The sequence below is a fragment of the Phycodurus eques genome, chromosome 23 (genome assembly GCF_024500275.1).
Source record: "Phycodurus eques isolate BA_2022a chromosome 23, UOR_Pequ_1.1, whole genome shotgun sequence".
Classification (NCBI taxonomy): Eukaryota; Metazoa; Chordata; class Actinopteri; order Syngnathiformes; family Syngnathidae; genus Phycodurus; species Phycodurus eques.
Window position 1 is genome coordinate 6,823,722 of NC_084547.1, and position 27,724 is coordinate 6,851,445.

Consider the following 27,724-nt stretch of genomic DNA (forward strand, 5'->3'; position numbering starts at 1 on the left):
ACGTCGAGACGTAGGTGCATGATTGAAAGAATTGATCCTACTGGATGAAGAACGGGGAAGCCAATTCTTCTGACGTGCTCAACCAAAGCAACGTGGCCTCCTCGAGCGGAAACTTCAACCCTCAACGGCGAGCGAAGACGCGAGACTCCAATCAATCGCTTTTCACCGGCAAAAACTAGTTCGAAACCATACGGACGGGCGGTGAGTGGATTTCAAGGAGTGTTCGCCGACCTTCGAAACAAAGATGAAATGACAGCGAGGATTCACAAGTGTGCGCAAAACCTCCGCGATCGAAGGAAGTCATTCCGTGGCCGTCTGAACAGAACGGAGTCCGTGAGTTTGCGTCGCTTCCACACGACTGAGGTCGAAGATGATCGAACACGAAGCCTTCGGAGTGACGTTGAATTGAATGCGAGCGCTCGAGGGGAGGACTTGTGGTCATGTCGCTTCTTTTATTTGGACATTTCGCCATGTTTCCCAATAGAAGTTATTGTGCGTCGAAGACAAATAGCAATCGCACTATTTCATGTCCTCGTCGGGCTTTGGACTCGATGTTTCCGTTTGAGCACGTTCCTCGTGACTTCGTGACTTATTGTGTAATGAGAGCAGCGATTCCATTAGATGTCCTGTTCCTTCCAACATGCTGGCATTTGTCACTTTTTTTTTATGCCTATATAGTTCCGAGTCAGACTGCATTACCGGTGGCAAGTGTGTTTTTCAGAAGATATTGTAGTTGACATTTCTGTGGAGAGAATAAAAAAAAAAAAAAGAGAGCTCTTGTTACCACCGGTTTCGATTCCTCGACCTTTTCATCATGTGTGAGTGACAACCGCCGACAGGACAAAACCGTGACTTTGGTTTGGGGTCGCGCTGCAAAAGCTACAAATCCAGCCTCGCCTAACGTCGAAGATGCTTCCAGCCGATTGGCGCTTTTGCCGAGTTCCTCAATTTAACTCCTAATCGTGACAATCGCTGGAGCCAGATTAGGTATGGTTGTGGACGCGTGGTCGTTGTTTGACGGAGCCACAAGGCGGCGCCAAACCCTTCCGTTTGGCCTCGGGGGTGTGGCGCTGCGTTCCTTCTCGTCGTGTTAGTTTGAGAAAAGTGGAGCTGCACGACGGCTGGAGGTGTAGGGTTAGGTTTAGTCCCAACAGCCCTAACCTTAACCCTGTGATCAGAACAGAGGCGCCACTTAACAAGAAAATCGTTGATTGCGCCAGACCACCAACAGAGGGAGACAAAGTAACACAAATACAAGCCAACTCTCTCGGCACACGACAAATATTATCAACGGATAACATTTGAAATAATCCAACGAGAAAGAAAGAGAAATCGTGTGACTATAGAAAACGTGCGCAAGTGTACTTCGGATGGCTCGTTGTGGGCACACGTCTCCAAAAGTAGGAAAGTCGTCCGACAGGTGGCGAGTTTGCCGAGCTTTCCGCCAGTCAACGAAACTTGATTTCGATCGTTTTTGCAACTACGCTTTCCGGTTATTGTTTTTTTTTTTTTTTTTTTTTAATCATGTCCCAGATCTGGTTTCCCTCTCAGGACCGTTATGACTGTGAAAATCATAAATACATCATCGCCTCGTCATCTTACTGCTTATACACAATTGATCATTGTGCGTATGCATTTGAAATCGGAAGTCAGGGAAAATAGTGACAAGCAAAGACCTAAGTTTGCAACTGTTGAATATTTTGTGAGAAGAAATGCCAAGAAAATGTGCAAATGTTTGTGGCAAAATGTAAGGAACAAATCTATTTAACCAGAAACATCAAGTGGACTTCATTTGCGTTCAAGAAATCATGTGGTGGGCCCAATCTTGCCCCCGGGCCATGAGTTTGACACCTGTTTTTAAAGGACTGGTGGGATTAGATCCACGTGTGTGTGTGTGTGTGTGTGGAGGGGGGGGGGGGGGGGGGGCAATGTGGGATTAACCTGCTTTTCGTGGGAAGATTTGTATTAAGGCTGCACACACATACAGAACAAAAAATGAGGAACATCTGCAGGCTTAATCTTTTCAAAAGGCAGCGAGCGTCCTCCGGATCCAGGGTATCGTCTTCTAGTTCCCGAGTGAAATTGTTTGGGGGGTCATTGCCGATTGGCGAAGCGCGTCACCTCAAGCGCGCTCCGTTACGCAAGACCCCGTGCCCCCCGACGCGTTCCGTGTAATCTGCCGAGATTGAAACCTGCTGCCCCCGTTAGAATCGAATCCCGGCTCACGCGTTTGACTTTGGAGCAGGAAACACTTCGCTTCCGTTCTGGCCACAAACGGGGAAAAACTTTGGTAGAAGTTAGCCACCTCGGAAAATAGGACTTGAGTAAAAGTCTGAGCAGGAGCAGTCATTCTCAAACTGGTTCCATCAAAAATGACGCGGCTCTCCAAGTGCCACCGTCTTGAACCGCATTAAACGACTCAAATTGGCACGCGAAGGATATTTGATTGCGTTCGGATGCAAATGACAATCGTCGACAATCGTCACCAACTGTCAAAATATCATTCAAAGCTGACATCCACTAACCAGAGGCTGAGCTTCGCTGTATTTCTATTTGTTCCGTATGTGTGAAATCGTTCTTTAATCAGGTGCAGCACTCAAACCTGCTCGAGGATGATCCATTTCTTCATGGCTCCGGCGCCACCAAACAGATTTTCTGTTTTCCCGCTCTTTAAATTTGCCACTGGCGACGCATTCGCTGGGCCGTTCCCCCCCCCCAGAATCCCGCGGTAGGCCTATTGTTTTGCTGACCGGCTCTCCCGGGCGGCGGCGGTCCGGCCCGAGCCTCTGCCGTGAGGCTTCCTCTGGCATCGAGTCCGTGGGGGAAGCGTGGCGCGTTATTGATCACGCGAGCTCGATAGCTCGCCGAGGTCAATTGTCCCCCCCCCCGCCCCCCGTTGGCTGGAAAAACGTGCTTGCTTATCATGGCTCTATCTGGCCCCCGCCGCCCCTGCCCCAATGCTGACAAATCCATACAACTATGTGGAGCACAAAGGCTCGGATTTAGCCGCCGGGCCCGAGCGAGGGGCGGGCTTCGAAGGGGGCGAGCCGGGGCCGGCGTGGAAATTTCTCCGGTTTTTGTCAAAGCAAAACAAGCGTCGGCCCCGTCCCGTCCAATCCTTCGTGACCCGTGACCGGTCAACGCTTTTATGCTGGAAAGGCAGCCAGATCGGGGCGGCCTGGAGAGATCTGGTTCGATGAGAAAGCTATTGACGGATGTCGTCGCACGGGAAAACGGGTGCGAGGACCACGCGCGCCGATCGGACGCCCGTAAGAACGTCCCCTCCGATCGGCTCGCGATCGCCAGCCGGGCTCCTCCGAGGGCCCCTCGAGGCCTCGGGCAGACTTGTGTTAAAGGGTCGAGCGACGCAACGCGTCCGTTTCATTCGGGTCCCAAAGGCGTTCGGAGCGTTTCGAAGAATCCGAAGCGTCGATAGTGCCGGGCGGCGGCCATCGACGCGGGCCGCCTGCGCGCTTCCTGTTAGGTAACGGAGGCCAATCGGGAGGGGTTGGGAGAGAAGGTCAATCAATGAGGTCAGTCAATCGTGATCTATGATACATACTTTTGAGCCTGGCGTTTCCGTACTTCTGGGGGACAAAACTCGAGCGTCCCCATCGATCGTACACGAAACACGACAAGACTGAGAAAACAGGATCTGAGGATTTGAGCCTTTTTCTCTCCCTCTCGAGTTTCAATGTGTCAAGTGTCGGTCGACCGGAAGAGGTCACGTGTACGAAATTGCATCCGAGGGAGACGCGACGCTCGCTTCCGCTCTGCGGCGAAAATGATTTCGCCCGAATTATTCTGGGTCATTCTTATTCCACCAGCGCAAGATGAATTGTTTTGACCGGTGCCGGCGACACACAACGCATTCTTGCTTCAGAAAGGTTTGAGTTTCATTCCGCCACGAGGAAATCAAAGGAAGAATATCTCTTGCGGTCAAGTCGGCGGTCGTCACGTCACGTACCCCGGCGCCTACTGTTTCCGCACGTGGTGAAATTTGGGCGTCGCGATAACTAGCTGGGCGCGAGCCAATGGGGGCTGTATTGGCCCTCCTCGACCTTCCTTCCGTGACCTCCGACCGCATGTCGTTACAAGGCTGAAAAAGGGGGCGAGTAGCTTTTGCTGTTTTCGTTACTTATCGGCGATAGTGCAGGGAAGGACTGCTGGAGTCGGCGGATGAAATGCGGGGATGCCGAGCCCGCCCACGCCGTGTCTCGCGTGTAACCTTGAAATGACCTTAGGCCGGCCCGCCCGCCGATCAGCTCGCGGCCCGGAGCGCGGCCACCTGTTCGTGCGGGACGGCGGGCGGGAAAGAGGAGGGGAAGCGGGGATAGAAACGGCGGGAGAGCTGCCGTGGCTCTGTAACCATGGTAACGTGCGACATCACCAGAAGCCCCCTCGCCTGCGGCAGCTCGAACCCGGCAGGGGGCGCGGGGGGGCCTCTTTACCCGACTCGATTCATCCAAATCACGCGGTCGGCCCGGCTAAGCGCGAGCTTTTTTTCCGAACCGACGAATGCGTTTGCTCTCATCCGACCGAGCGAGCGGGACGGATGCCGCCGCTGAGCCGAGACTGTGAAGTGAAGCCAGAGAGGAGGCGCGCGCATTTCTTTCCTCCCCCCGCCCGCCCGCCCGCCACCCGCCCGCTCCTCCCCCTCCCCTGTCAAAAGCTCCTCCTCTATCCGTCGCCGCAGCCGAGCCCGGTGACATTTTGGTGCCGAACGAGAGCCAGAGGGCACCGGACTGCACGTTTGCGACGCGCCGCCGTCTTCCGCCCGCGTCTGAGGTAAGACGAGACCTCGCACGTCCGCGTCCGCCGCGCAGACGTCGGCTTGTGTCCCCCCCCCCCCCCCCCCCCCCCCCCCCCTCTTTCTTTTCCTTGAAAACAGCTAAGAGGGCAAGCGCATCAGTGAAGGGCAGAGTTGCCGGCACGGCAGATGGGCTTTCAGCTTTCAACCCTGTCAAAATAAGCGGACGCTAATAACAATCATCGTAATCGGCCGTTTTCAGCAGCGTCGTCACCGTTCGGACGCCCGCTTTCTGACGGCCTCCTCGTTATTTCTCCGACTGCGGTTAAAAATCAAGTTCTCGGTATTGCGTGTCGAACAGGAACCTGGACTGTTTCTTATTCTTTTTCTCAGGCGTCTCCAAAACGTTGGTCTCAGTTGGTTACACGCCTTGTCCCAAATCGAAGTACAGTAGGTGTCGATTTATGCCCGTTACGGTACAATCGATATGGATTCGCACGCAATTGTGCTCCGAAAGAAAATGTCCGAATAAGTACAGCATCTGGCGATACTCGTGACAAATTCATTTTCTTCTTGCTGCCGCTGCCGTTATTTCATATTTTAGACCCGTTACGTGGCCCTGGAGCGACAACCAAACTAAAATCTCGTGCTGTAAATGCTCACTGTGTCTTTTATTCTTCAGTTGTTTTTCCAGCAGAGGCTACTATGAAGACGACTTTTGGCAAGCCAGATCCAGGAAAGCGCCAGCAGTCTTTTTAACACATTTGAGGTCCAAACCATGTTTTACCATCCCCGGTAAAACCCACCCGACTTTCCCCTCATCCTACCGAGCCAGCCGGAGCCAGGGCGCGCCGCGGAACCGCGCAGAGATGGGTCCGCCGTGCTTCCGGCCGGCCGAGCCGCAGCCCGTCGCGGCGGCGCCCTGCGAGCGGAGGGCTCACCGGCGTCTGCGGCGAAAACTGAGCCCCGTGCGGATCTTGGGCTTCGCGGCGAGCCTGCTGGCTCTAAGCGCCGTCTCCGTCTGCGCCTTGACGTGGAACTCCGTCGCTTTCGGCGATTCGGCGGTCCCCCGGGAGAGCCTCTGGCAGCCGGCGCCCCGCCGGACTCTGCTCTTCAGCCGGCAGCGCGACGAGGCCGACGGGCCGGTCGCCATGAAATCCACCGCGGATGGCAACGAAAGCCAAGGGGAGTACCCGCCGGACCTCTTCAGCCTCCAGGAGAGGCGCCGGGGCGCGGTCATCCTCCACATGTTCGGCATGATCTACATGTTCATCGCCTTGGCCATCGTGTGCGACGAGTTCTTCGTCCCGGCGCTCACGGTCATCACCGAGAAGCTGACCATCTCGGACGACGTGGCCGGCGCCACCTTCATGGCGGCGGGCGGCTCGGCCCCCGAGCTCTTCACGTCCATCATCGGCGTCTTCATCTCGCACAGCAACGTGGGCATCGGCACCATCGTGGGCTCGGCCGTCTTCAACATCCTCTTTGTCATCGGCATGTGCGCCATCTTCTCCAAGGAGATCCTCAACCTGACGTGGTGGCCGCTCTTCCGCGACGTCTCCTTCTACATCCTGGACCTCGTCCTGCTCATAGTCTTCTTCCTCGATAACTTCATCTCCGTGTGGGAAAGTGTCACGCTGCTGTCGGGATACGCCGCCTACGTCATCTTCATGAAGTTCAACGGAACTGTGGAGGGCTTCGTCAAGAACTGCATGAACAAGAACCAAGTGGTGGAGGTGGAGGTGCAGCCCAAGGTGAGTGGGCTTCTCCGTCACCTTCCCAAAACCAGCAGATGCGAAATTTCCACATTATTTGGCTCGCCGTTCCAGAAAGAGCCTCGCTTCAAATCGCGCCGACCGAGACAAAAAGACGTCCGTTTCAGGCGCGCGGCGAAACCTCGCTCGTGGAACGGCTCATTCCGGATGACATCGCCGCAGCTGGCCGAGGCGCGGCGACTTCACGCCGAGCGTTGCCATCGTGCAGATTATCAGCGCGGCTGTAGCGTTCCTCGTGACACGAGGCGGAGCGCGTCGTCGCGTCCGGCCTCAATTCGGGCAAGATTGGCCGCGAGCTCGCCTTTTCAAATCGAAATAGAAGAGGCACGACTTTGTTTTTGCACAAGGATTGCGCTCAATTTGTGCGTTTGACAGGCGAGGGAGGAAGCGGGGAAGCGAGGTGACCTTGAGCTGCCTGCGAAGCATTGCGGGTGCGGACTGCGATGAGCGGGCGCCCGTGCTGGCGATGTTGGGAATTGGCCAGCAGTCCGATGAGTCGTCCGGGCTAATTATGGCGACGAAGGCCCCACGTAATTGGAGCGTAATCTTCCAAAGACTTGCCATTTTTCATCAAGTCTTGACGCTTTTGGGACGCGCGTGTGTTATTTTGGGTTTTAATTAGCAATTTAGCAGGCGTCGAGCGAGGAGAAGCGGCTCAGACGGCCGGACGGATGGCTGTGTCGCGCCCTCACATCGGGACGAATTACAGCGTCGCCTGACAGACGGCGGCAGCCGCCTGACTCGACGCAGTTTGACAGAAGAGGAACAGCTTCTCGGTCGTGACGTTCCCACGATGCGTTGCGACACACGTGAGGCCCGAGGCGGGACGTATTGCCTTGTGAGGACACTTTATCATCATCGTTATGGCATACAGTAGGCTACCTTGTATTACGGTACACAAAACTGCTGGGTAACGTGCCGATCGTGACAAAATGGGTCAGGGTGACGAGAAGGCTTCTCGTGGTTTCACGTTTTCGATCTGTGCATTTTGTTTCAGCGTCAGATGCCGAATACGCGTCGTAACCGGGAGGGTTGGCAGTGCATGGGTTAAGTGTGTTTTTCTATCGAATTACAATCGGCTGTCCGGGTAATTATCCCAACCGTCATTGGAAACCCGGTTGACTCGGCCTACTTTTGAGCCACCCCGTGTATCGGTTAGCTTCATTGACAACGAACGGCAAGAAGGGAAAACCAAACGCTCGTGTGCCGGCCCCCCGCAGGACTGAAACTTTGGACTTTCAAAGGAAAACCACAGAGGCCTCAAGCACTCGTTGAGCCTCGAGTCTGCCGGAAGTCGCTTTTGTTGTCGTTCGAGTTTAAAAGTCAGGGGAAAGGAGCGAAGTCGCGCATCGGAATTGTAGCGCGTCGCTCAGTCCGTGCGCTAATCCCGGTCGGTGCACAGCGTGTGATTTGATTTGGGCGGCACAGATGCGGGAAGGACGTCTTTACCGATTTGTTCATCCCGACCGCTGCCTAAAACCTTTGTCGACTTAATGAGCGCCCGCTCGGCGGGGTAATCTCGCAAGGGCTTTTGACCGGAGTGCGGCGAAAAGTGATTATTTTAAGATTCGTAGTCGTGTGAAGAAAATGCGTCCGTCAAGCCGTAGACCGGTTCGGCGCACGGTATCGCAAACTGTCTCCCGTTCTGCGAAGCTTTTTAATCTGCTGCTTGGCGACCCGATGCGACGCCAGTCAAGCGGGGTGCCCGCCGAAAGGTCCGATTAGCGGACAACCGGGTGGGTCCCCACGTATTGGCAGAGGGGTCAAATGAGGTCGCGCGATGCCGCTTCCGACCTCCGACACGTCTCCTCGTCATTAAAATGCGTTCACGGCGGATTTAATTCAACTCCGTGACTGCAGGGGGAGCCTGGGAGCGCAAGCCGTCATCTATTCCTCACGTCGGCTTTATCGTCAATCGGTGAGAAAATCTGGTCGACGAAGCAAACGGTTAAGATTCCTCCGTCGTCGTCAGATAGGTCGCCGGCGCAGGGAGGCAGATGTTGCTTCCGCCGACACGGGAAGGGTTACGACCTCCGCTTGCCGCTGCATTAGCGAGCTATAAATAGCGTATGCCGGAGCCAGATTTTCCATCTTCAAAGATCGCTGACAAAGTAGACTGCTGGCGCTTCCTTCCCTGTCGGCGTTGTCTCGTTCGGTGCAACGTGAAACTTGAGAACGTGCGCTCACGCGCCAATATCTGTCCACTCGCTTCAGCGACTCCCACCTGCCGGCAAATCGTCTCCCGTGAGACGTGGGCAATTGCGCCGCGGGAAACGAACCAATTTCACTTCACTGGCCTGAAAGGTAATTTCTTCACGACAAATAATGTATTGTTCCTCCTCTACTGTATCTATGCCAGCCCCGTATAGTGGACGGGCAGAACAATGACATACTCTTGCACTAGATGGCAATGTATAATATATATATATATTTTTATTTTTTTTTTTTTTCTTTCTTTCTTTACCTTACCGCCTGACTTTAGACAATGGAAGAGCTGTTTGTTGAGTTTGATCTCAGCAGGACAATAAAAGAGTCCAAGTTCTATCATCCGGCGCAGCTGCAGCACGACCGTTGTTGTTCGGGGCCGCGTCGGTCGCTCGTCGCGCTCATTTGCATCCCAGGTGCTTATTGTGTGATCTCAGGCGGATTAGCATATTGGAGTGCATTCAAAAGGAGTTAAACATCGCGGCGTGCCATTTGAAAAACAAATTATCGTCATGCGTGCAGCCATTGTGCGGCCCACTTCTGGATTCCGGATGAATAATGTCGGTCCCCTCGGCGCTCGCCGTACGCCGCGGGCGCTTGAATTGGAAGAAATTGAAAGTGGAGCCGATGATTGTTTGTCTCACATTTAAGCACCGCGGACAGCTCCCTCACTCGCTGCATTCTTTTCTCAAGGCAACCAGCGCTTAGGTTTGCTTTTAACGATCTGGAAAGTCAAATCAAGGTCAAAGCCTCTCACGATGGAGCGTTCTTGAAAGTCTCGGGCAGCATACTGCGCATGCAGGGTTGCTGTCGTGTCGTCGTCGTTTTTCGGGGGCCGAGTCCGATAGCGACGCAAGAAACTGAGAGCTCTATCGATCCCGAGCTATTTCTGAACGCGAGGTTGAATTAGATAACTGCACTGTAAACGCATCACGTGAAGGGCACTGGGATCGTTATCTCGCCGGTTGTATGAAATGACAACCGGGACCCTCAGCATTTTGTATGCCGCCCCCCCACCCCCCGGGGCTGACGGGAAGCTAAATGGCTCCCAAGGTCACGCGGCTCATCGGGACCAACATGGAGGAAAGTGGGGGGGGGGGGGGGAATCATTCTCCGGTTTCACGTTTTGGAAAAGAGGAAGCGTGTTTTGATGTGGCCTCACTTGAGTCGATGTGCGCTCAATTCCACCCGATCGACAGTAACGATCGATCGATGAATCGATGATCGAAAAGCCGCATTTGCCTTTTTAAGGTGACGCAGCAATTTTGTGCTTCCGTCCTCTTGCGTCTCCCAGAAGCTGGCACCCGATTGGTGGCTGGGTGAAGCGCTGCCTTGTGGGAAATCAGCCAAGCTGGCAGCTTCTGTAATTAGTTCTGCTTGTTAGGAAAAAATGAAGGGGTTACTAATTAGCAAGTGGGCGGCTTCTTGACTTGTGCAAATTTGATACCAACCGCCCCTAAAAGATGGTCATTATCATCTCCAGGCAAAATGGAAAGAGAGGGCAATGGCTGAAAGCGAGGAGCGCATACGGCCAAATCTCGGAGGCTCTTCTGTCCCCTGCAGATTTGCTCGGAGGAGGCGGCACAAAACCACTCACAGCGGGAACGTCACACTTGGCTGCCGCTTCATCATTTCCATGACGCGCCGCCTTAGGAGAAAAAAAAATCGAATCTTACCTGGCGAATTTATACTTCGTGCTAGTTCCATTGGCCCTTCAAACAACACATTTTGCCACTAGAATTAATATACATTGACTTGATAAGATTTGGAAAATAAGATATTGTATCTTAAAATTGAGAAAAAACGTAAAAATCTCCTAAAATAATTTCGAGTAAGATTTTTTTTGTTTTCATTTATTTTTTATTGTTTGACAAAAAAATAAGAGAAATGAACAAGGAAGGTGAGATTTGAGCTTTTGCAGTGCCGCTTTTTTTGCGGTGATCTGCGCGACGGACTTCACGCCCTCGATCGGTCGGCTCCACCCGTTTGCTACGGGTGGGACCCCGAAAGGGAGCGTGGCAAAAAGTAGTAGACAATTGCGAGAACGGGGGCTTACAAAACCCAATCGATGCGCACCGTTGCTAAAAAGGAAGCTGCAAATGTCCAATAGTACCATACCCAACTCAATTTATCCAAGAATTGAACGTTCATTCGTTCCAGAATAGCCCGACGGTATAAAAGCATTAGAAAATTAGAAAATGTCTTTTCATTCTTTTTTCTTCACTGCGATTGCGGCTGAACTGCAGTTTTGGCGTGAAGGATGTGTGCCTTTAAGGGGCGGGGCCTAGCGAGCCACAACGTCGCGGCCTACGGCGGCTCTTTGCGAGCGTCGCCGTTTCCTATTTGGGTGCTTGTCTCGTTCGTTCGTTCGTTCGGTCGACGGCGACGGCGACGGGCGCTCCTCGACCGCGTGCCGAATCGGCCTTTTTTTCACCTCACTTTCGCTCACTGAGTCGTAATTGAAGATTTGGCTCAGAACTCGAAGCAAAAAAAAAAATCAACTTTAAAATGCCGTTCGGCGGGGCACTCCTAACTCATGACGTGTAACGAGACGATGTCATTGAATTCCAAAATGGATGTCATCGTCATCCATGACATGACTGGGAGAAAAAGTGTCATAATATTGTCGATGCTTTTGGAAATTTCCACGATTACAATTTTCATTGCATTTGAGGAAAAAAACAAAACAATTCATATCACGACGTCGTTCGAACGCCGACGCTTGCGATCGGCTCTCGCTGGTCATGTGCCGTTCTGCTGCCGTCTCAAACATTCGATCCGCCTTGCGCTGCAATCTATTAGTTTGTCTGAGATTTTGCAAAGGTTCCGCTCATCGTTGCACTTTTGAACCTTGCCTGAAACTGTTGCATCTTGATCATTTTGGACCTTTTAGGGAACACTGACATAGTTGTCATATGGAAAAGTGTCTAAACTGTGTGCGTCTGTCACGAGGTCAACGTGGTATCATGTGAAATGCAACAAACACATTTAGGATGTACACTATTAACTTGTATTCTTGTTTTGTTCTTCATTTATTCTTGATGTGAAGAACAAATGCAATCGGTGGTTAATCGCGTCGCGCTTCTAACGCCGCCGATCCCCTGCCGGAACAAAATCCCAGTTAATCTGCTGGCAATTGGTGAGCCCGAAGCGGCGGCGCTCACGCGTGCCACACTTTGCAGAGCGATAATTCCCCGAAGCGTAGCGCCGTGGGATCTTCAACCGCCCCGTCCGTCTTGCTCGTCCGCATCCTGATGTGACGTCACGTCCGACGTGCAAGGCGGGTATGAGAGGGGCGCGCAAACATACGAATCCCTCGATGCGATTATTAGTCCTAATATTTAACGTTGGCTTCACGGCACCGGCACTCGCCTCCGTTGAGGAGGAGCGAGCGAAAAGGAGCAATTCAAGCTTGAGGAATTGGCCCGGGAAACGATCGGTATCGAACCCCTGCGGCTTCGCGCCGCAGTCGCTCGATTTCAGAGCAGAAGCTTCTTGCGCGTTTTCAGCGTATTTCGAAACACATCTCTGACATCGCTTTCCAGAGTGTCGGCCGCTATTTTCTGGAATCGAGCCACGGAAGTGTCATTTCTGCACAATTTCAATCCTTTGAGACCAGGATCCAGATCGTGTGACTCACGGGCACGGAGGATCTTGTCAGCGCCTCCGCATTTTGTCGAAAACAAGAGCGGAGGCTGGGAAATGCCGGAATGCCTCCGCAAAAGTCATATCGCGAGAAGCTTTCAGAGGAACCTTTCCCACACGTGCGCCTTTCAAAAACAGACGAGCCAGAAGGACGGCAGGCGAGGGAGCCGTTCTTCGACTCCCGGCCTGAGTCGCGCGTCCGCTCTCCGAAAGTTGCCATGACAACCGGCAGCCACTCGCACTTTCTTTTGGCCGTTCCCGAGTTTGTCGAGCCTCTCCGAGGCTCGAACGAACGTGACTTTCTTTCTTTTTCTTTTCTTTTCGACGTCGGTCTGCGGAGACCTGTCCGAAGAAGGAACCCGCTCCCGGCCGCAGTTCTCTGTCAAACTCGCCAGAAAACAGATAATGGCACGTTGTCGATTTCAAACTATCCGTCCATCCGTTTTCTGAGCCGCTCGTCGTCACGACGGGTTGGCAGCCGATCGCACGATTTAAAACTCAAAAGCGGCAAAGCCTTCAGGCCGAACAACGCGAAACGCCGTCGACGTGCTCGCGGTCAGCAGTCGCAGAAGCAACGGATCGTTCGACAATAGCGTTGGCGCAACACACGGCTTATATTCTTGATCCTCTGCAAAAAAAAGGACTCCTGGAACAGTTGTGGTAGAAGACGTCCTATTGTTCTTGGTCCGTGTCCGCGTGAGCGTATGACGCAGTACAGCCCGACCGTCTCACGGCCGTGTCGAAAATGTTTGCTCGGCTCGTTTCCGAGTCGTTCGGCAAAACGCCGCGGCTAGCCTGCTAGTAGCGCGCGTTCCATTTCAGCGTTTCGGCAACAGAAAAGTCAAGAAATGATCCGGTCGTTGGGTGATCATGCAGAAAAGGTGTGAATTTCAGGGACGAAGGCCGAAATCCCCGTTCGAGCCGTTTCCCGCTTTCTCGAGCGAGGCGGTGACGTCGGCGGGTGCGCGCTTTCAAAAACCTCAAACGTGTTTTGTGGTCCTCCTCCTCCTCGTCCCGTCCCGTCCCGTCCGGTCACCGTGAGCGCGCGTGCGCCGTGACGTCTCTCTCTCGTTGTGTGCGGCACGCTTCACATCTTTGTCTCGTTCTTTTCTCTCTTTCTCTCCCGCCTTCTTTTCTGACCGATCGGACGAGAAGGCGAGTCCGGGGGCGCCCGAGGACGACGGCAAGTTGTCGGTAGGTGTCCCGTCTCGTTGAGATTGCCTTTTTCGTGTGGCTCTTCGATAGCGTGACGCGCGTGTCCTCCGCCGTACCGTGACTTTGTCTTCACTTCATCCGACCCGGAGTCGTTGCCTGCGTCCAAAACCACTGTTACGTAGAAAATCCAGGCGCACGGGTGAGCCGCTGGGTTCGGAGGAAAGGGGCCGCGCCATTAACACCTGACGCCGCCCGCGGGCAAGAGGGCTCCCAAAGGTCGAGCACGGAAGGGCGGAACGGCCTCGGCGGCGCGCACGGGAACGCAAAGGCCGCTTTAAGTGCGACCCGACCCGAGCGCCTCCCGTTAGACGCAGACGGGTTCCGCTGTGGGTTTGACGCAAAAGCGGAGCAGCTGGGACTTTTCTCCCTCACGACTGAATGGAGCTTCTCGTGGGAGGGAGCGCGTCGAGATGCTTTTTCACGCCGTCTCTCTCTCTCTCTCTCTCTCTCTCTCTCTCTCTCTCTCCCCCCCGCTCTCCTCGCAGGCCAGACCTCGACTCCAACGGGGGGGCAGCTCGGCCTCCTTGCACAACAGCTTGATGAGGAACAGCATTTTCCAGCTCATGATTCACACCCTGGACCCTTTGAGTGAAGGTGAGCTTTTGGGATTTGAGCCCGGCGCGGTTGGTGACATCTGCGGTGTGTCCACCCTTTTCAAGCTGGCTCAAGTCCACAAACCTTATTTCCCACAAATTGTTCTCACTTACCTGTTCTGTTGTTTTCTGATTGTTGTTCTTTCAAATTGATAAAGAGGATGCAAATAAGAAATGTGACTTTCAAGATCCTAACAGTTTGGAATTCCACAATTCTGTGGCTGGCGGCAACTCAAAAGCGACCGGGCGAGGCGAGCCGAGCCTGGAATGAGTCCGCTCGCCGGACATTAGTACGCTGCGCCCAGATGGACTTTCGAGCGCCCATTAGCGCGGATCATCTCGTACGCCGCATCCCGAAGTTTCGCCGTCGTTCGGTCTCGACCGGTAAAAAGCAAAAACCTGCGAGATCTCGGCGCTCCTCCCCGAGAGAGACCTCTACGGTGCTCCAGATGATGGCAGATTGCAATGAATGTAAACGCATTGCACAGGAAAACGGAAACCTATCGGCGCAAATGGCGAGCGTGTCGTGTTTGCCGGAAAGGTCCGCGTGCGCACGCGGGAAGGTCGTCTGATGGCAGTTTTGCCGTCGTCTCGGAGCGTTTTTGGCTGCGGGTGCGCGGCGTGTATGCCCGCGCCCTCTGGCGCGCGTGGGTGGGCGCCGTGCGTGCGTGCGTGCGTGCATCTATTTTTCATGGACGGTTCTCAAAATCAGTTGTCAGAGCTGAGGAGAAAGTCTGAGGTTGCGTTTCGACTTCCGCACCTTCACTGTTTGGACTCGATGCGTCAAAATGGGCTTTACGTTAACCGTCGGTATTATATGTCGGGTTGTTCGATACCGCTTTTTTCAGACCGAGACCGGTACAAGTATTCAAACTTGAGTACTCGCCGCTACAGCGTACCGATACCACCAGTGCAGGTGCGTCCAACTCGTTTTCGTCGCGGGCCGCATTGTAGTCACGGTTTACCTCGGAGGGCCGTCGACTGGGAAACCATATCAGTGTTTAGCACCTCATAAGAATGTTACGTACAAATAACAAATCGATGGATACCGATGTCTTGCGATGTCTCAACGATACCATTTATTGTTATGTTCTGAAAATTTGAGCAAGAAAGAATCATGGAAGTTGACGCCGATGATTTGCTTTCGCGGGCCACGTGACATGATTTGGCCCCCGGGCCTTGAGTTTGACACCTGCGGACTAGTGCTTTTTTTGACATCGAATTTCAACGAACACGTCGGCAGATAATTGCGAGCAAAGCCGGTCGGCCGACTGTGCGCAACCGCCGCGGCGCCGCCGACGGGACGTTTTGACGACCTCGAGCGTGGACGGCCGCCGTCGGCCGCCTTCGCGAGCGCCGATCCCGAGTAATCGGGCCCGACACCTGCTTCGGGTACTCGCCCGTCCCTCGTGATATACTTCATTTTGCACGAATAGGAGCCGAATTGCGTTCCCAATCCAGTTGCGCAGCTTTTGGTTTCCGACGGAAACCGAGGAATTGAATTGCAAGTCTCGTCGTACGAGCGTCGCGACTCTTCTGTGGATCGTCCTACTGTCTACTGCCTTGTCGCGAGATGAGCGGTGTCCATTGCGGAGAGTTTCTGTGCGGGCCGCTGGATGTTTTCCGAAAGCGGTGACGTGCGCGCGCAAGAACGAGCTCGTGGAATGTGACCGGATTGGGAACGCTTTGCGTTGACTTTCACCTCGGGCTCCAAGGAAATTTATCGCGTGTCTGTTTGTGTCTCTCCACTTCTTTCTTCTACTTTCCCCCTCAGAATTTGCGGACTCCGGTGAGTTGATCTCGTTTGTGTAAGCCCCGCCCCCTTCCCTCCTTCTGACAACCTGGCGGGCAACTCCCGCTCCCAATGTGCCCCCTTAGCGTTTCGTGCCGCCGTTGGTCGACCGTGTCCGTCTACCCATCCTCCTCCGTGGATGTCTTCTCCCCCCGCCGGACTTCTTCGACCATCGCCGCGTCGTTTTTTCCTCACCGAGCCCCTCCTCTCCCTCCGCTCGACGGTTATCGGCAGTCCCGCGTCGGCGTCCCGGCCAGACGGGCGACCTTCCTCGGGATTTCTCATCGATGAACCTGACGAGGGATTAAAGATGACCTCGGCCGCGCGGGGAGGGCTCGTTTTTACGGGGGATTTCTTGGAGCGTGCTGTCTCAAGAGCGCCTCCTTCGTGTCGCGCCAAAACAAAATCACTCTCTGATGTCGCCGTGAGGGGAAAAAACTTCAGGTATCTCTCTTTTTGGTGTGAGAAGGAATTTTTCCGATGGCGTTTTACTCTCACTGCCTACGCTAGAAGACAGATACTCGAGCTATACTTGGTTTCTTTGTCAAAAGAGGCCTGTTGCTTTTTCTTCCCCCTCCTCAGATGACAACACCAAAAAAGGGCAAGTCAACCACCGACGCTAGCGAGCTCTTAATTCATTTTTTTTTCGCCCAATGGCAGGTGATAAAACTGTTTTGTGTGCTGAGAATTTTTTTCATCAGGCATGTCAAGTTATCAAAACAGATATTGTATGTGATTGACAGTAAAAAAAAAAAAAGCAGGACTTTTGTATTTCACTACATTACCGATACTTCCCTTTCCAAGTATCTGTAGTTCTACTTCAATAAGTACTGAACGCTTGCTGGACTGAGGTAGCGCAAAAGCGAAGACTCCAAATATTTGCTGTCGTTGCTTTTCATGTGTACTTCAAATCTTTCAACTTCAATATTCTGTCAAAGTAGTGAAAAAGCGCGAGGCCGCGGCGAGCCGTCACGTGTACGCGCATACGAAGAGAAGAGCACGTTGCACGCCACGCTTCCGCGTCCTGTGAGCAGCCTCGCGCCAGCCAAGTGAACCAACGGATGCTAAAAGCTTTTTTACCCCCTCCCCCTCCCCCTCCCCCTCCCCGCACTGAAGCTCCCGCTCCGGCACGAGCGAGACAGAGCGGCTGTGCGTGCGCTCAGTCAGATGGCTGGGCGTAGGTTTAGAGGGCATGCTGCAAGGGCAAGAGGGCCCCCGGTAAACAACTCCCACCTCTCTCTCCCGGGAACGGGGGAGCGCAGCGATCGCGCGGCGGTTCAATCGCCCCCTCGGCCCCGCGTCAGCTCGAGCGCGGCCCCGTCGCGTCAATCGTACACCAGCGACGTTCGGAATCCGGCGGACGGCGTATCGTCGCCGTCGTCCGAATCCTCGCGTCTCCGAAATGACGACTTTTCACAAAAGGTCATTCGAGTTTGTATTTACCGCCGGCCCAAAATCATCTTCAATCGCGAATTTTATCCGCTCCAAAAAATGGCGGCTCCGCTCATCGGACTGTAATCGTGTAAAGCGTCCCCGTCAAAGTGTGCGCTCGCGCCGAGCCCCGACTGGACAAAAAGCCTTTTTTAATACTTCGCAAACGCAAACGGCTGCGGCCGCATCGTCTTCCCAAACTGTCCCAATTGAACCGGCGCAAAGGAGCCCGTTTTCCGTGGCCGACCGGTGATTCTTCGACAGCCGTCGAACCAGACTTTCGATCTCGAGGCGACAGAATGCCGCGAGCTTTTTTTTTTTTAATCGGATTTGTTTTCAACACTTTCAATTGGTTAGGGGACAGACCAATCGTATTGATTTGTGATGACGTATTCGGAGGTCGCCCGACAGCGACGACGTACCGCGAATGCTAATTGCGGGGCGATTCGAATCGGTTCGATCCCCCAGCCGAGCTTTTGAGAGGAGGAGAGGAGGACTCGTCTGTTTTGCTTTGTTTTTGTTGCACGTCGCATGTCGCATGTTGGCGGCACGGTCGGCCAGTCAATGTTTCTGTTGCCGCTTGGCTCTTACGCAGCTGATAACTTCCCGTTCAGTGTGCGCTGCGCGCGCGCGCAGCGGTGTTGACGCTTTTCCTTTTCTCTGTGTGTCCGTTGCCCTGACCCTTCCTTGTCTTTTGCTGTGGCCTTGTAGAGCTTGGGACTTATGGGAAACTAAAATATTATCACTCAATGACTGAGGAAGGTAAGGCCCGAAAATGTTCCCTTCTTTTTGCCGTCTCCATCTCCGCCACGAGCGCCTCACCTTCATTCTTCCTTTGTGTTTGTCTTGTTGTTTTGCCTGTGCCCGGCTGCCGCGGTTTGTCCTTTTTCCCTGAGATTTCACCGCAGAGGGCAAAGGGCAAAGGGCAAAGGGCAAATGGCGGCGGCCGTGGCGGTTTTGTGTTGTCGTTATCATTTGCGTGAATACGTGCAGCGCTTCCGCACCTTCTCGAGTCGTTACTGTTCAGGTTGCCGGTGTTATTTTGAAGTGCTTATCAAAGAGGCACGCTCGGTCACTCGTGCCTCCTACGGAGGGTTTTCGTCTTTCCTTTTCTTTCTTCGGCTGAGGAATCCATCATTCGCGAGCGAGCTTCCGCTCGCGGCGGCCGACGTCGCCGCATTCGCCCGAGTGGAGTGAGTCGGCCGCACGGCGCTTTCATAAGAAGCAGAGCTCGCGTTACGACAAATTGTAACACCAGCGACAACTTGAAGCTTTCCATTTATTTTCGAGGCGATCGAGTGTCTCGCTCTTCGAGGAGATTGCGCAACTCTAATGTGCGCGTGTTGGCCGGGCCTCCCGGGAAACACATTTCTCATTTTAAAGCCAATGAAGGGAGAATTTCGGTTGAAAGGTTCGACTTGAAAACCCCGTGGCCTCACAATGAAAACAATGGTGGAATGTTTCAACTGGGATTGTTGTTGCAGTTGCAGTGGCAGTTGCAGCTAGCCCATGACAACAAATCAATTCCGATTTAGTGCAGAAAAGAGCAACACAATGAAATCCTGTTACGTTAGCTCACGTTTCCAGCAGAATGTGGCCGGGCTACCTTTGAAAAGGTTTGATCTCATCTCATCTCGTCTCATCTCATCTCGTCTCATTGAACAACCGCAACAAAAACAATGAAAAGATGCGCGAGCGTGCGTAACGGCGGAGATGAGACGGAGGCAGTTGTTGCCCGGCGATTTTGCTGGAAGGTCACAGAGCGCATATTGACATTGGCAGCGTGTCGGGCGCTGCCAAATCAGCCGTGCCCTCCAAAAATGAAAAAGCCATCGATTGCAGCGGGCCGAGCGGTTGGAGGCAGGGCACGCACGCGGTCCTGCTCTTCTGGCAAAGTCCCACGCGTACCTCCTTTTATATTGCAAGAAAGGCTACGAACGACGATGTCACTTGATGCGGACGATTGCGGCGACAGGAAAACGTCCCGCGCGTGAAGCCGGCGCCTCGCGTGAGAACGTCGCGAGGCCTCGAGGGCACGCCGCTTACGCAAGCGGCGAGGTCACGGCGTTTCATCGACGTCCGATTTTTCATTTCGCCTCCGTGCGTCACCGCTTTCCGTTTTTTTTTCAATCGAGCGCTGTCGTCCAGCCATGGATGGAGACGTACGTTGGTGTCATTTGCTCCGAACGTGCGTCCGAAGCAGCAAAAGCGTCCTCGCGTTTGTTTGACGGTTAGTTAGCGGCCGGGCAAGGCTAATTTGTCGTCACGAAACCGCACACGGCGAAACGCCGCCATCCGGCGCCTCCTCGCGGTCCGAGGGGACGCTGCCGATTGCGGAAAAGGAGCGCGAGATGCTGTGAAGGGGGCAGTCGTCGTCTCCCGTTAGAAACTTTGCTTTCGTGTGCCACTAACCTCTGACCCCTCTCGTTAGCTTTCGACGCGCTGAAAAGAAAGCGACGTGAGCGTGCTGACCTCCAGACCCCGAACGTGAGCGACTCGCCCGCCGAAGACGAGGACGTGCGGGAGCGTCGCTTTATTTGACGTCAGGAGCGGCGCAGACCCGCCTCGCCGCCGGCTTTTCGGCGAGGAAACTCGGTCGGTCGCCCGTTTTAACGAGCGCGCCGGCTCTTGTTTTGCAGGGAAATTCCGAGAGAAAGCCTCCATTCTTCACAAGATCGCCAAAAAGAAATGTCAAGTGGAGGACAGCGAGAAGGCCAACGGAGTCGCCAGCCGTTCAGGTAGGAAACAGACGGCGGCGGCGGCGGCGCTAACCCGAACCCCTAGTGAGCCAACGCACGCAGCCCAAGAAAAATTCACAGCACGCCACCGAACAAAAACTGGGGCGTGTGAACCGTGTCGATTCGCGAGGATGTGCGTTCGTCGAGGAAGTTTCGTCCCTTTGCCCGTTAGCTGCCATTGATCAACAAAGACAAATCACTCCGTGAAATTGGATCATTTTGCTCAATTTGGGGAAGACTGCTTTCCATTTGAGCAAGGCCCCACGCTCGGACGCCTTTGGTGCGGAAGAACTTGAGAAGGCCAGCGCAGAACGGTGCCTAATGGATTCTTCCCAGCGCAATTTGCATCCCGGGGCCCGGCGGCCGATCGCGCGCGCGCGCGCTCGTCCCTCGAAAGTGGACGACGGACGAACGGTGTTGTGCGGCGCAATCAAAGGGAAGCGGAATTATGCTAACAGCGCCGCATTAACATGTTAGCCTCTTAATTGTACGCTAGGCAACACAGCGCGCGGCGGACGGAGGCTTTTTTGGGGGGGTCTGATGAAAGCCTCGAGCGTGGCGATTATAGCTTTTGACTGGCTGGGTTTCGAATTGGGGACGTGAAATCGAGATGGTTGCTGGTCGTCATGGAGTCTTTTCCATCTCTCACCTTCCTGCGCAGATAAGAACCTGCCAAACAGCTCCAGCGTGCAAGTGGAGGTGACGCCGCCCATGAACGGCACCGCCGGCCAAGAGGGGGAAGCGGTAAGGAAGATTTCCGCTCGCTCGTCGACGCGTTCTCCGACTGCAGCCGGATTTCGTCGAAGAGCGGAATCGTAAATTTCAAATGACATAAAAACGTTGCTTCTTCGGGTCAGGCCGGAGCGTTGTCCCCGCCGCCATCTTGTGGCATCTAAAGGCAATTGCAAACTTTTCAGTGGGGGCAAAAAATCTTTGTGGGGGGGGTTGACTGCATTTCTATTTATTTGGTCGTCATCGCCTCGCTAAAACGGCAAACGGCAAACCAAAAAGTACGACGTTTGCTGCGGTTTCTCGACGCCCAGCAACAAGTGGCGAATGTTAGCTGGCTACTAATCCGCGGCGGCCTTTTCAGAATGAGTCGCGCTTGTCGACTTACGGCTCCAGGTGTCGGGGGCCCCCAAAAGCAAATCGTGCGCTCCGATCTCGACCCAAATTGCAATTTTGTCTTCACTTTTATTAACGTCGAGATATTTCTTGCTCACGAACGAACGGAACAAACTCTTTCCGTTGACTTTGTGGACTGCAATTCGACACCCCGGCATTTTAGAGGCGCGAGTTGGCCGTCGTCCGAGCGCAAAGCGCTTATTGTGCCAGAACGTCGGCGGCCCGGGTCGCGCGTCGACTGACGTGCCTGCGCGGATATTTTTGGGCGCGCGTGCGGTCCAAGAAGACGGCGGGAGTCGCTCACGCCTCCGCGCGCCCATCACACGGATTCTTTGGCAAAAGCGTTCAGAAGTGAAGGGGAGAGCTGAGGTCAAGTTGCAAAATTGCGGCACAATTTCCTGGAAGCTAAACTAATAATCCCCCCCCCCCCTTTATTGACATCGTTTATTGATTTAAATGATCCCTGACTGCATGAAAATATCGCCTTTTTGAACATTAGAAAGATAGAAAGCAAAATCTTTGGAATTGCAAGCGGCGACAGGGAATTTGTGAGTCGTTGCGTCTTTGGAGAAGCTCAAATGAATTTGGCGCATACCGTCGGGATGGAAATAACATCCCGTTTGAAGAAGAGCGACGGTATACGTCGGCAGCTCGTGTAAATGGAGCCCGTCTCTCCCGGTCCGATACTCCGATCAAATGTCACAGCGCCTCGCGGGCCGCGGCAGGGGGGCCGGAAAGGCCCCCGTGGGGGGCTGGCATTTGGGGAGCGGGGAGCGCCGCCTCCCGAGCGGATTCCAAATAGAGCCGCGACGGCGTCCCGGCGCGCGGGCTTTGCCCGACGCGGGTCGAGGAGGAGGCCGAGCGATTCGCAGGAGGCGAAAGCCGAGTGAAAGCGCCTCGCTGACGGCGGATGTGGGCTTTCAGGCCGAAGACGAGGAGGACGACGACCAGCCCCTCAGCCTGTCCTGGCCCGAGTCCGGCCGCAAGCGCTTCACCTACCTCTTCGTCATGCCCGTCGTCCTCCCGCTCTGGTTGACGCTGCCCGACGTCAGGAAACCGGTAGGCCCGTTCCTTTCCCGCCGCGCCAACGCCGGCGCGTCGCTGACGTCTGTTGTCTCGTCGTCTTCCTCCTCCTCGTCCGTAGTCGTCGAAGAGGTTCTTCCCCCTCACCTTCGTGGGTGCCATCTGCTGGATCGCGGCCTTCTCCTACCTGATGGTGTGGTGGGCTCACCAGGTGACAGCGCCTCCCAAATGCGGCTCGCAAAATAGCCGGCGCGGCAGACGAGCTTTGATTGACGCCGAAGCTTTCGGTGCTTCTTTTTCGCAGGTCGGGGAGACCATCGGGATTACGGAGGAGATTATGGGCCTGACCATATTAGCGGCCGGGACCTCCATCCCCGACCTCATCACCAGCGTGATCGTGGCACGCAAGGGCCTGGGCGACATGGCCGTGTCCAGCTCCGTCGGCTCCAACATCTTCGACATCACTGTCGGGTACGTCGGCGGACGACGAGCGGGCCGTCGAGCTCGTTTTCGACGTCCCCGCCTCCCCTCGGAGAGATCGGATTCAAAACGGTTCGGCGTCTCGTCACGTTGTTCCGTACGCCGTCGCGCGGCAAACCCGGTTAGCTGACTTCGTGACTTTTGCGTCCAAAATGTTGATTTCTTACGGATACGAATATGATCTATGGAGAGACGAACGTAGCCTAAACATTCAACGTTGTCATCTTGGTGACATCTCGTGTTTAACGACGTTTAAAGTCCCCACACGGTTGCTTTAAAACGGTCTCCTTCGCCGTCCCGTTTTGCCGAATCGCGCGTTCGCCCGCTTGAGCTCTGCGACGGATTGGCAGTGAGGCTGATTTCTTTGACTGCTGTTTTCATTGGGGGGGAACCTGCGCTTTACTTTCTCTTTGAAGGTGAACGCTCGTGCGTACAAACTGAATGTTTGAATCAGAAGTGGTGGAAATTTTTTACAAAAGTTTGCATTAAAAACAACAACAACACTACTTTTTGTCACATTTGCAAAAGCTGGCAGTCGTACATTCGGAACATCATCTGGGAAAAAGTCGGACGTCGCCGTCGGCCTATTTGCCGCTTTCCTCACCCGATAGCCGACGCTCGACCGGGCGGCATCGCCCGCTGCCGGCTCGCCGAGTTCACGTGCACGACCGGGGCTTTTCCCGGCCGAGGTGGCGCCGTTGCGATCGTTCCCGCAGGTGCTTATGCCACGCCCCCACGGGTTCCACCAGACCCTTTTTTCCGTGATTTTCCGTGATTTGCTTGTAATTGAGTGTACATTTAGTTTTTCCTCACCTTGAAAAATACTCTCTTTTTCTGCAAAATAAGACGCGCCCGGTTACAAAAGGAACAATACTTCGCCGTTGGAAAACCGCACGAATTGTATCATTCCAAGAAGAGTTCCAGCACACTTGATTTGGCCCCAAAGTGGCAAGCGAACAATTTAGTGCTTGTTGATCGAGCGCGACTGCTGAAGGAGCCCCCCGCGGGCCCAAGAAAGGGCGGCGAAACTGTGATCGCTTTTATTTTGAAGGTCTGACTTTTGACAGGACGCGACGCCGACCTTGCCCCGACGCGTCCGTACGCCTTCTTGCCGTCCTTTTTCCGCAACTGACGAGGAACGTCGCGTTTTTATTGTATTTGATTTTTTCTGGGTGCGAAATGTCAGCGGGTGTACGAAAAGCGGGACAAACGTTTGACTCCCCGACAAGCGGTCAAACCGAACGACGTGAAAAGTAGCGCGTATGAAAAGCGAGGTTCCGCCGTGTCTTTCCGAAGGTTTGAGTCCCGAGTCCGAAAGTCGGCGACGTGACTCTCGGTCCCTCCGATGGCGTTTTGTGCACTTGCAGACTCCCGTTCCCGTGGCTCATGTGGTCCCTGCTCAGCGGCTTGCAACCGGTGGCGGTGAGCTCCAACGGCCTCTTCTGCGCCATCGTGCTGCTCTTCCTCATGCTCCTCTTCGTCATCATCTCCATCGCCGCCTGCAAGTGGCGCCTGAGCAAGCTGCTGGGCTTCATCATGTTCATGCTCTACTTCGTCTTCCTGGTGGTCAGCGTCATGCTGGAGGACCGCGTGCTCATCTGTCCCGTGTCGGTCTGAGCCCCCCGGTCCCCCCTTTTCCCCTTAGCGACAAAAATCATCCCGGGCGGCTCTCCTGTGCGACGCAGTCGGGAGAACGTGCGGCGGGCGGATGCGCAAAACTTGCTCTCGGCCATTTAGTTATTTCGGTAGCGGGGGAAGGGAGGGGGGCGCATTGCGGCCAAATGTAGAAGCGTCATGCATGCCGTTAGTGTCGTTAGAATGGGCTTTTCAAGGCTGGCGGGTTGAGGAGAAGGAGAAGCACCTCACGTTCCTTGAACAGATGAAGACGACGCAAGACGGCGTCTCCTGTCAGTGAAGAGGCTCCTTCAACAAAAAACCCACTTCCTTCTTCACCGTGGTCCTCTGAACCGTGAAATCCTCTGAATCCTCTTCAGAGGATTTTCTTTTTCAGTTTCAACACTTTTCCATGAGATAATTAGCAGTAGCATTAGACGAACTGTAGCAGGACAATCTGCTCCCTCTGATTGTAGATAACACCACAGACACTCGCACCGCGCAAAAACACTGACTGCGAAGCGGAAAGAATACATTTGGCGAGAACGCGTCACAATTGATGGGCAGCGTGGAGCGCTTTGGCTCTCCTCCCAGCTGCCTGCGAGAAGACAAGAAAATGACACTCGCGGGGGAATCTTCCGCTCCTTCCACATTTCGACCAGGCGTACACCAAAATGTAGACTTTTCCAGCACGTTGCATCCCATGCAAACTCGTGCTCCGTCTCCACGTAGAAGACGCGTAGGCTGCCTGATGTCTCGTTGGCTTTCTGGTCAACAAGGTGTGCAAGCTGCGATGACCTTCCCTTAGTTGTCAGCCTATCAGTAGCTATGGAACCTATCAAAACGGACACCCCTGAACTTCTAACCTCAATCTCAATCTCAATCTCAATCTCTGAGAATAAAGAGCAATATACGTGTTGTCGTGCGTCTGGCCCGCACCCGTCCACCGAACCCTAACCCGCTCGCCCGCCCCCGCTTACCTCGGCCTCTCTTTGGCCTGGTGACCCACCGACCGTACAACTGAACTGTTGACTTTTATGCATTCACTTAGAAAGGATAGCAGGTTTTACTTCGTAAATATCTATTTTTGTCCTTTCGTTTCAAAAGAGCAAAACCGCTTTGGATAGGACTTCTTTTTTTTTCTACCGATGTTGAGCAAATGTAGGGTTGCTGCTGCCAACATTTGTTCACGTATCGAAGTGCAAAAAAACCAAGCATGAAAGATCCACTAACTGCCTCTCGAAGGCTTGTGCGGTATATCCTGTATTATATTGTCAGTCCCATCTAATTTTGCTTGAGTTTGGACAATCGTCCTCTCTGACAAGTGTGCACTTAATGGGAGGTGCGCTCCAAAGTAGACGTCGGAAGGACTTTTGATTGGCTTACCGAGGTGAGCGAGCGTGGGACTCGACCGCTGGCACCAAGGAAACGTTTTGCACTGGAAATCTCTTCGTTTTCTTGGTGTTAATGTAATCTGGATTTCACGTGTACATATATACAGATCCAAATGAACCATATAATCTATTGATGTACAACGCATTTGTCTCTATGTAAAAACAAAGTCACATGACGAAACGAATAAAGCTGATCTGATTCTAATATGCAACTTAATGTCTACTGAATTTTTTTTTTTGGTATTATTATTAGTAGTAGGAGTTTTTACCTCGTGCCTGTTTGTATTGGTATGAAAACCGACGCTATGCATCATGGGAACCGGAGTGGATAGAAAATGGCGAACGCACCCCGTGCGACTGTATTTATGTTATTTATTTATTTATTTATTTGTTTGTTTATAGCATTCTGGATAGCGTAGTGACTCTAAAATGGAAGTTGTTTTAATTGATTTGTTTTTGGGACAATTCAAGCAGTATTCGATGAATGTATATATTTATTTATTTATTATGATTATTATTGTCTAATATATGCTATTTTAATCGCATAACAGGTCGCTCTATGTGGTTAAAAGTGGAAATGTGCCGCCCTCTTGTGGTCAGATTTGGACACCGCGATACATCAACGCAACAGTTTATGGCGCGCGCTTCGTTGCAGTATTGGTGGGATTTTCTCCAGGGGGGCGCTGTATAATTTCTTGTTGTTAGTGAATATATTTTATACTATAATACATCAGTATTGGAGCACCTTTGGTGACATATTTCCAATAAAGGCTATTTCGACGAACGGCAGCGCAAACAAATATCCACGACAGCAAAGTTGGGCAAAGGAGACACAAATGTTGTCCTGAGCACAACTCGAAATATGGAAAGCTTGAAAAGTTGAAAGTTGACCGATCGACAGTTCCGGCGCAGCTTTGGAGGCCCGTGAGCGCAACTACGTAAAACGGGTCTGTTTCGCACTCAACAGATGCATGACTAACACCGTTGTCATATCTTCGATATTTGTGACGGCTGAGCCTTCATCGCTCTTTCTGTTGCCGATGATGAAGTCAAGAGCGAAAGGTCGCAGCCGATGTTAGCGATGACTTTGAAAATCGCTGCAGTACAATGAGCTGTAAAACTTGGACTCAATCGACGGATAGCGTTTCCCAATTGCACGGATGGAAGCGTTGACTTTGTGGGCCTTACCACAACGCGGAGCCCGCCGCCGGTCGGATATGCCGTCCGGGAGTCGGGGGCGCTGCACATGTCAAACGTGTCCGCGCTCCGGAGCAGCCAAAACAACGAATGAATCCCATTCGCTCCTCGTCGTGAACTGTATACGATCTACCCGACGGAGATTTGGAAAGATTTCTACCAAGTGAGGATAAGCAGGAAGGGAAACGGAGGGCTGGATCTTGTCGGCCAGTCATAATCGTGCGTGGCGACGACCGCGCGCGGGCGCCCTGTGTCGACCAGCCGCCACCGGAAGCGAGCGTCCGTTTCTGGAGCGCTCGGCCTCACGTGAGGTCGAGAGGTCGTCGGTTGGCAGCCAATCGCACGCCCATCTTATTGGCAACCCGATGGCTTGGTCGTCGTGGCAACCGACAATCGACGTTCGCATTTCTCGTCTCGGCGTGACGCTTTCGTGACTGTTGATGCGGTAACCGCGCAAAACCGACAGCCCTTGACTGTGGGAGCGTAGCAAGTGAGTCACCAATGTTGGAAAAGTCAGGAATGTGATTTGGTTTCTGGTCCGTCCACGAAATATTTCCCACCAACAAAGAGATGGCGACCCAATTCGAGTTGTTTTGTGGTCGTCAATGTGCAAAGGCCACGCTCACTTTTTTGACTCATTCTGTGATTCATAGTGTGTGCATCAGCCCACTTCCAGCCGCGCTCAAGTTTGTGCATGTGGATGATGATGATGATGATGACGACGACGACGAGATCCACGCCCGAAGT

The 27,724-nt window shown here is 53.5% G+C and overlaps 1 protein-coding gene across 5 annotated transcripts; it reads left to right on the plus strand.

Annotated features, from left to right (window-relative positions):
- Positions 1-82: 82 nt before the first annotated feature.
- LOC133397649 (sodium/potassium/calcium exchanger 2-like) lies at positions 83-25,992 on the plus strand. 5 transcript variants are annotated; one of them, XM_061668790.1, is made up of 12 exons: positions 83-201; positions 5,433-6,504; positions 13,531-13,569; positions 14,076-14,184; positions 15,958-15,972; positions 18,118-18,168; positions 20,046-20,144; positions 20,806-20,888; positions 22,194-22,328; positions 22,414-22,503; positions 22,597-22,763; positions 24,140-25,992. In XM_061668790.1, the coding sequence occupies exons 2-12, from the start codon at positions 5,620-5,622 to the stop codon at positions 24,387-24,389; spliced, it is 1,923 nt and encodes a 640-aa protein (XP_061524774.1). In that variant the 5' UTR covers positions 83-201; positions 5,433-5,619; the 3' UTR covers positions 24,390-25,992. The 5 variants fall into 5 exon arrangements, with proteins under 5 accessions (XP_061524774.1, XP_061524769.1, XP_061524771.1 ...); XM_061668785.1 differs by lacking the exon at positions 83-201 and adding an exon at positions 1,911-4,788; XM_061668787.1 differs by lacking the exons at positions 83-201; positions 18,118-18,168 and adding an exon at positions 1,911-4,788.
- The last annotated feature ends 1,732 nt before the right edge of the window (positions 25,993-27,724 follow it).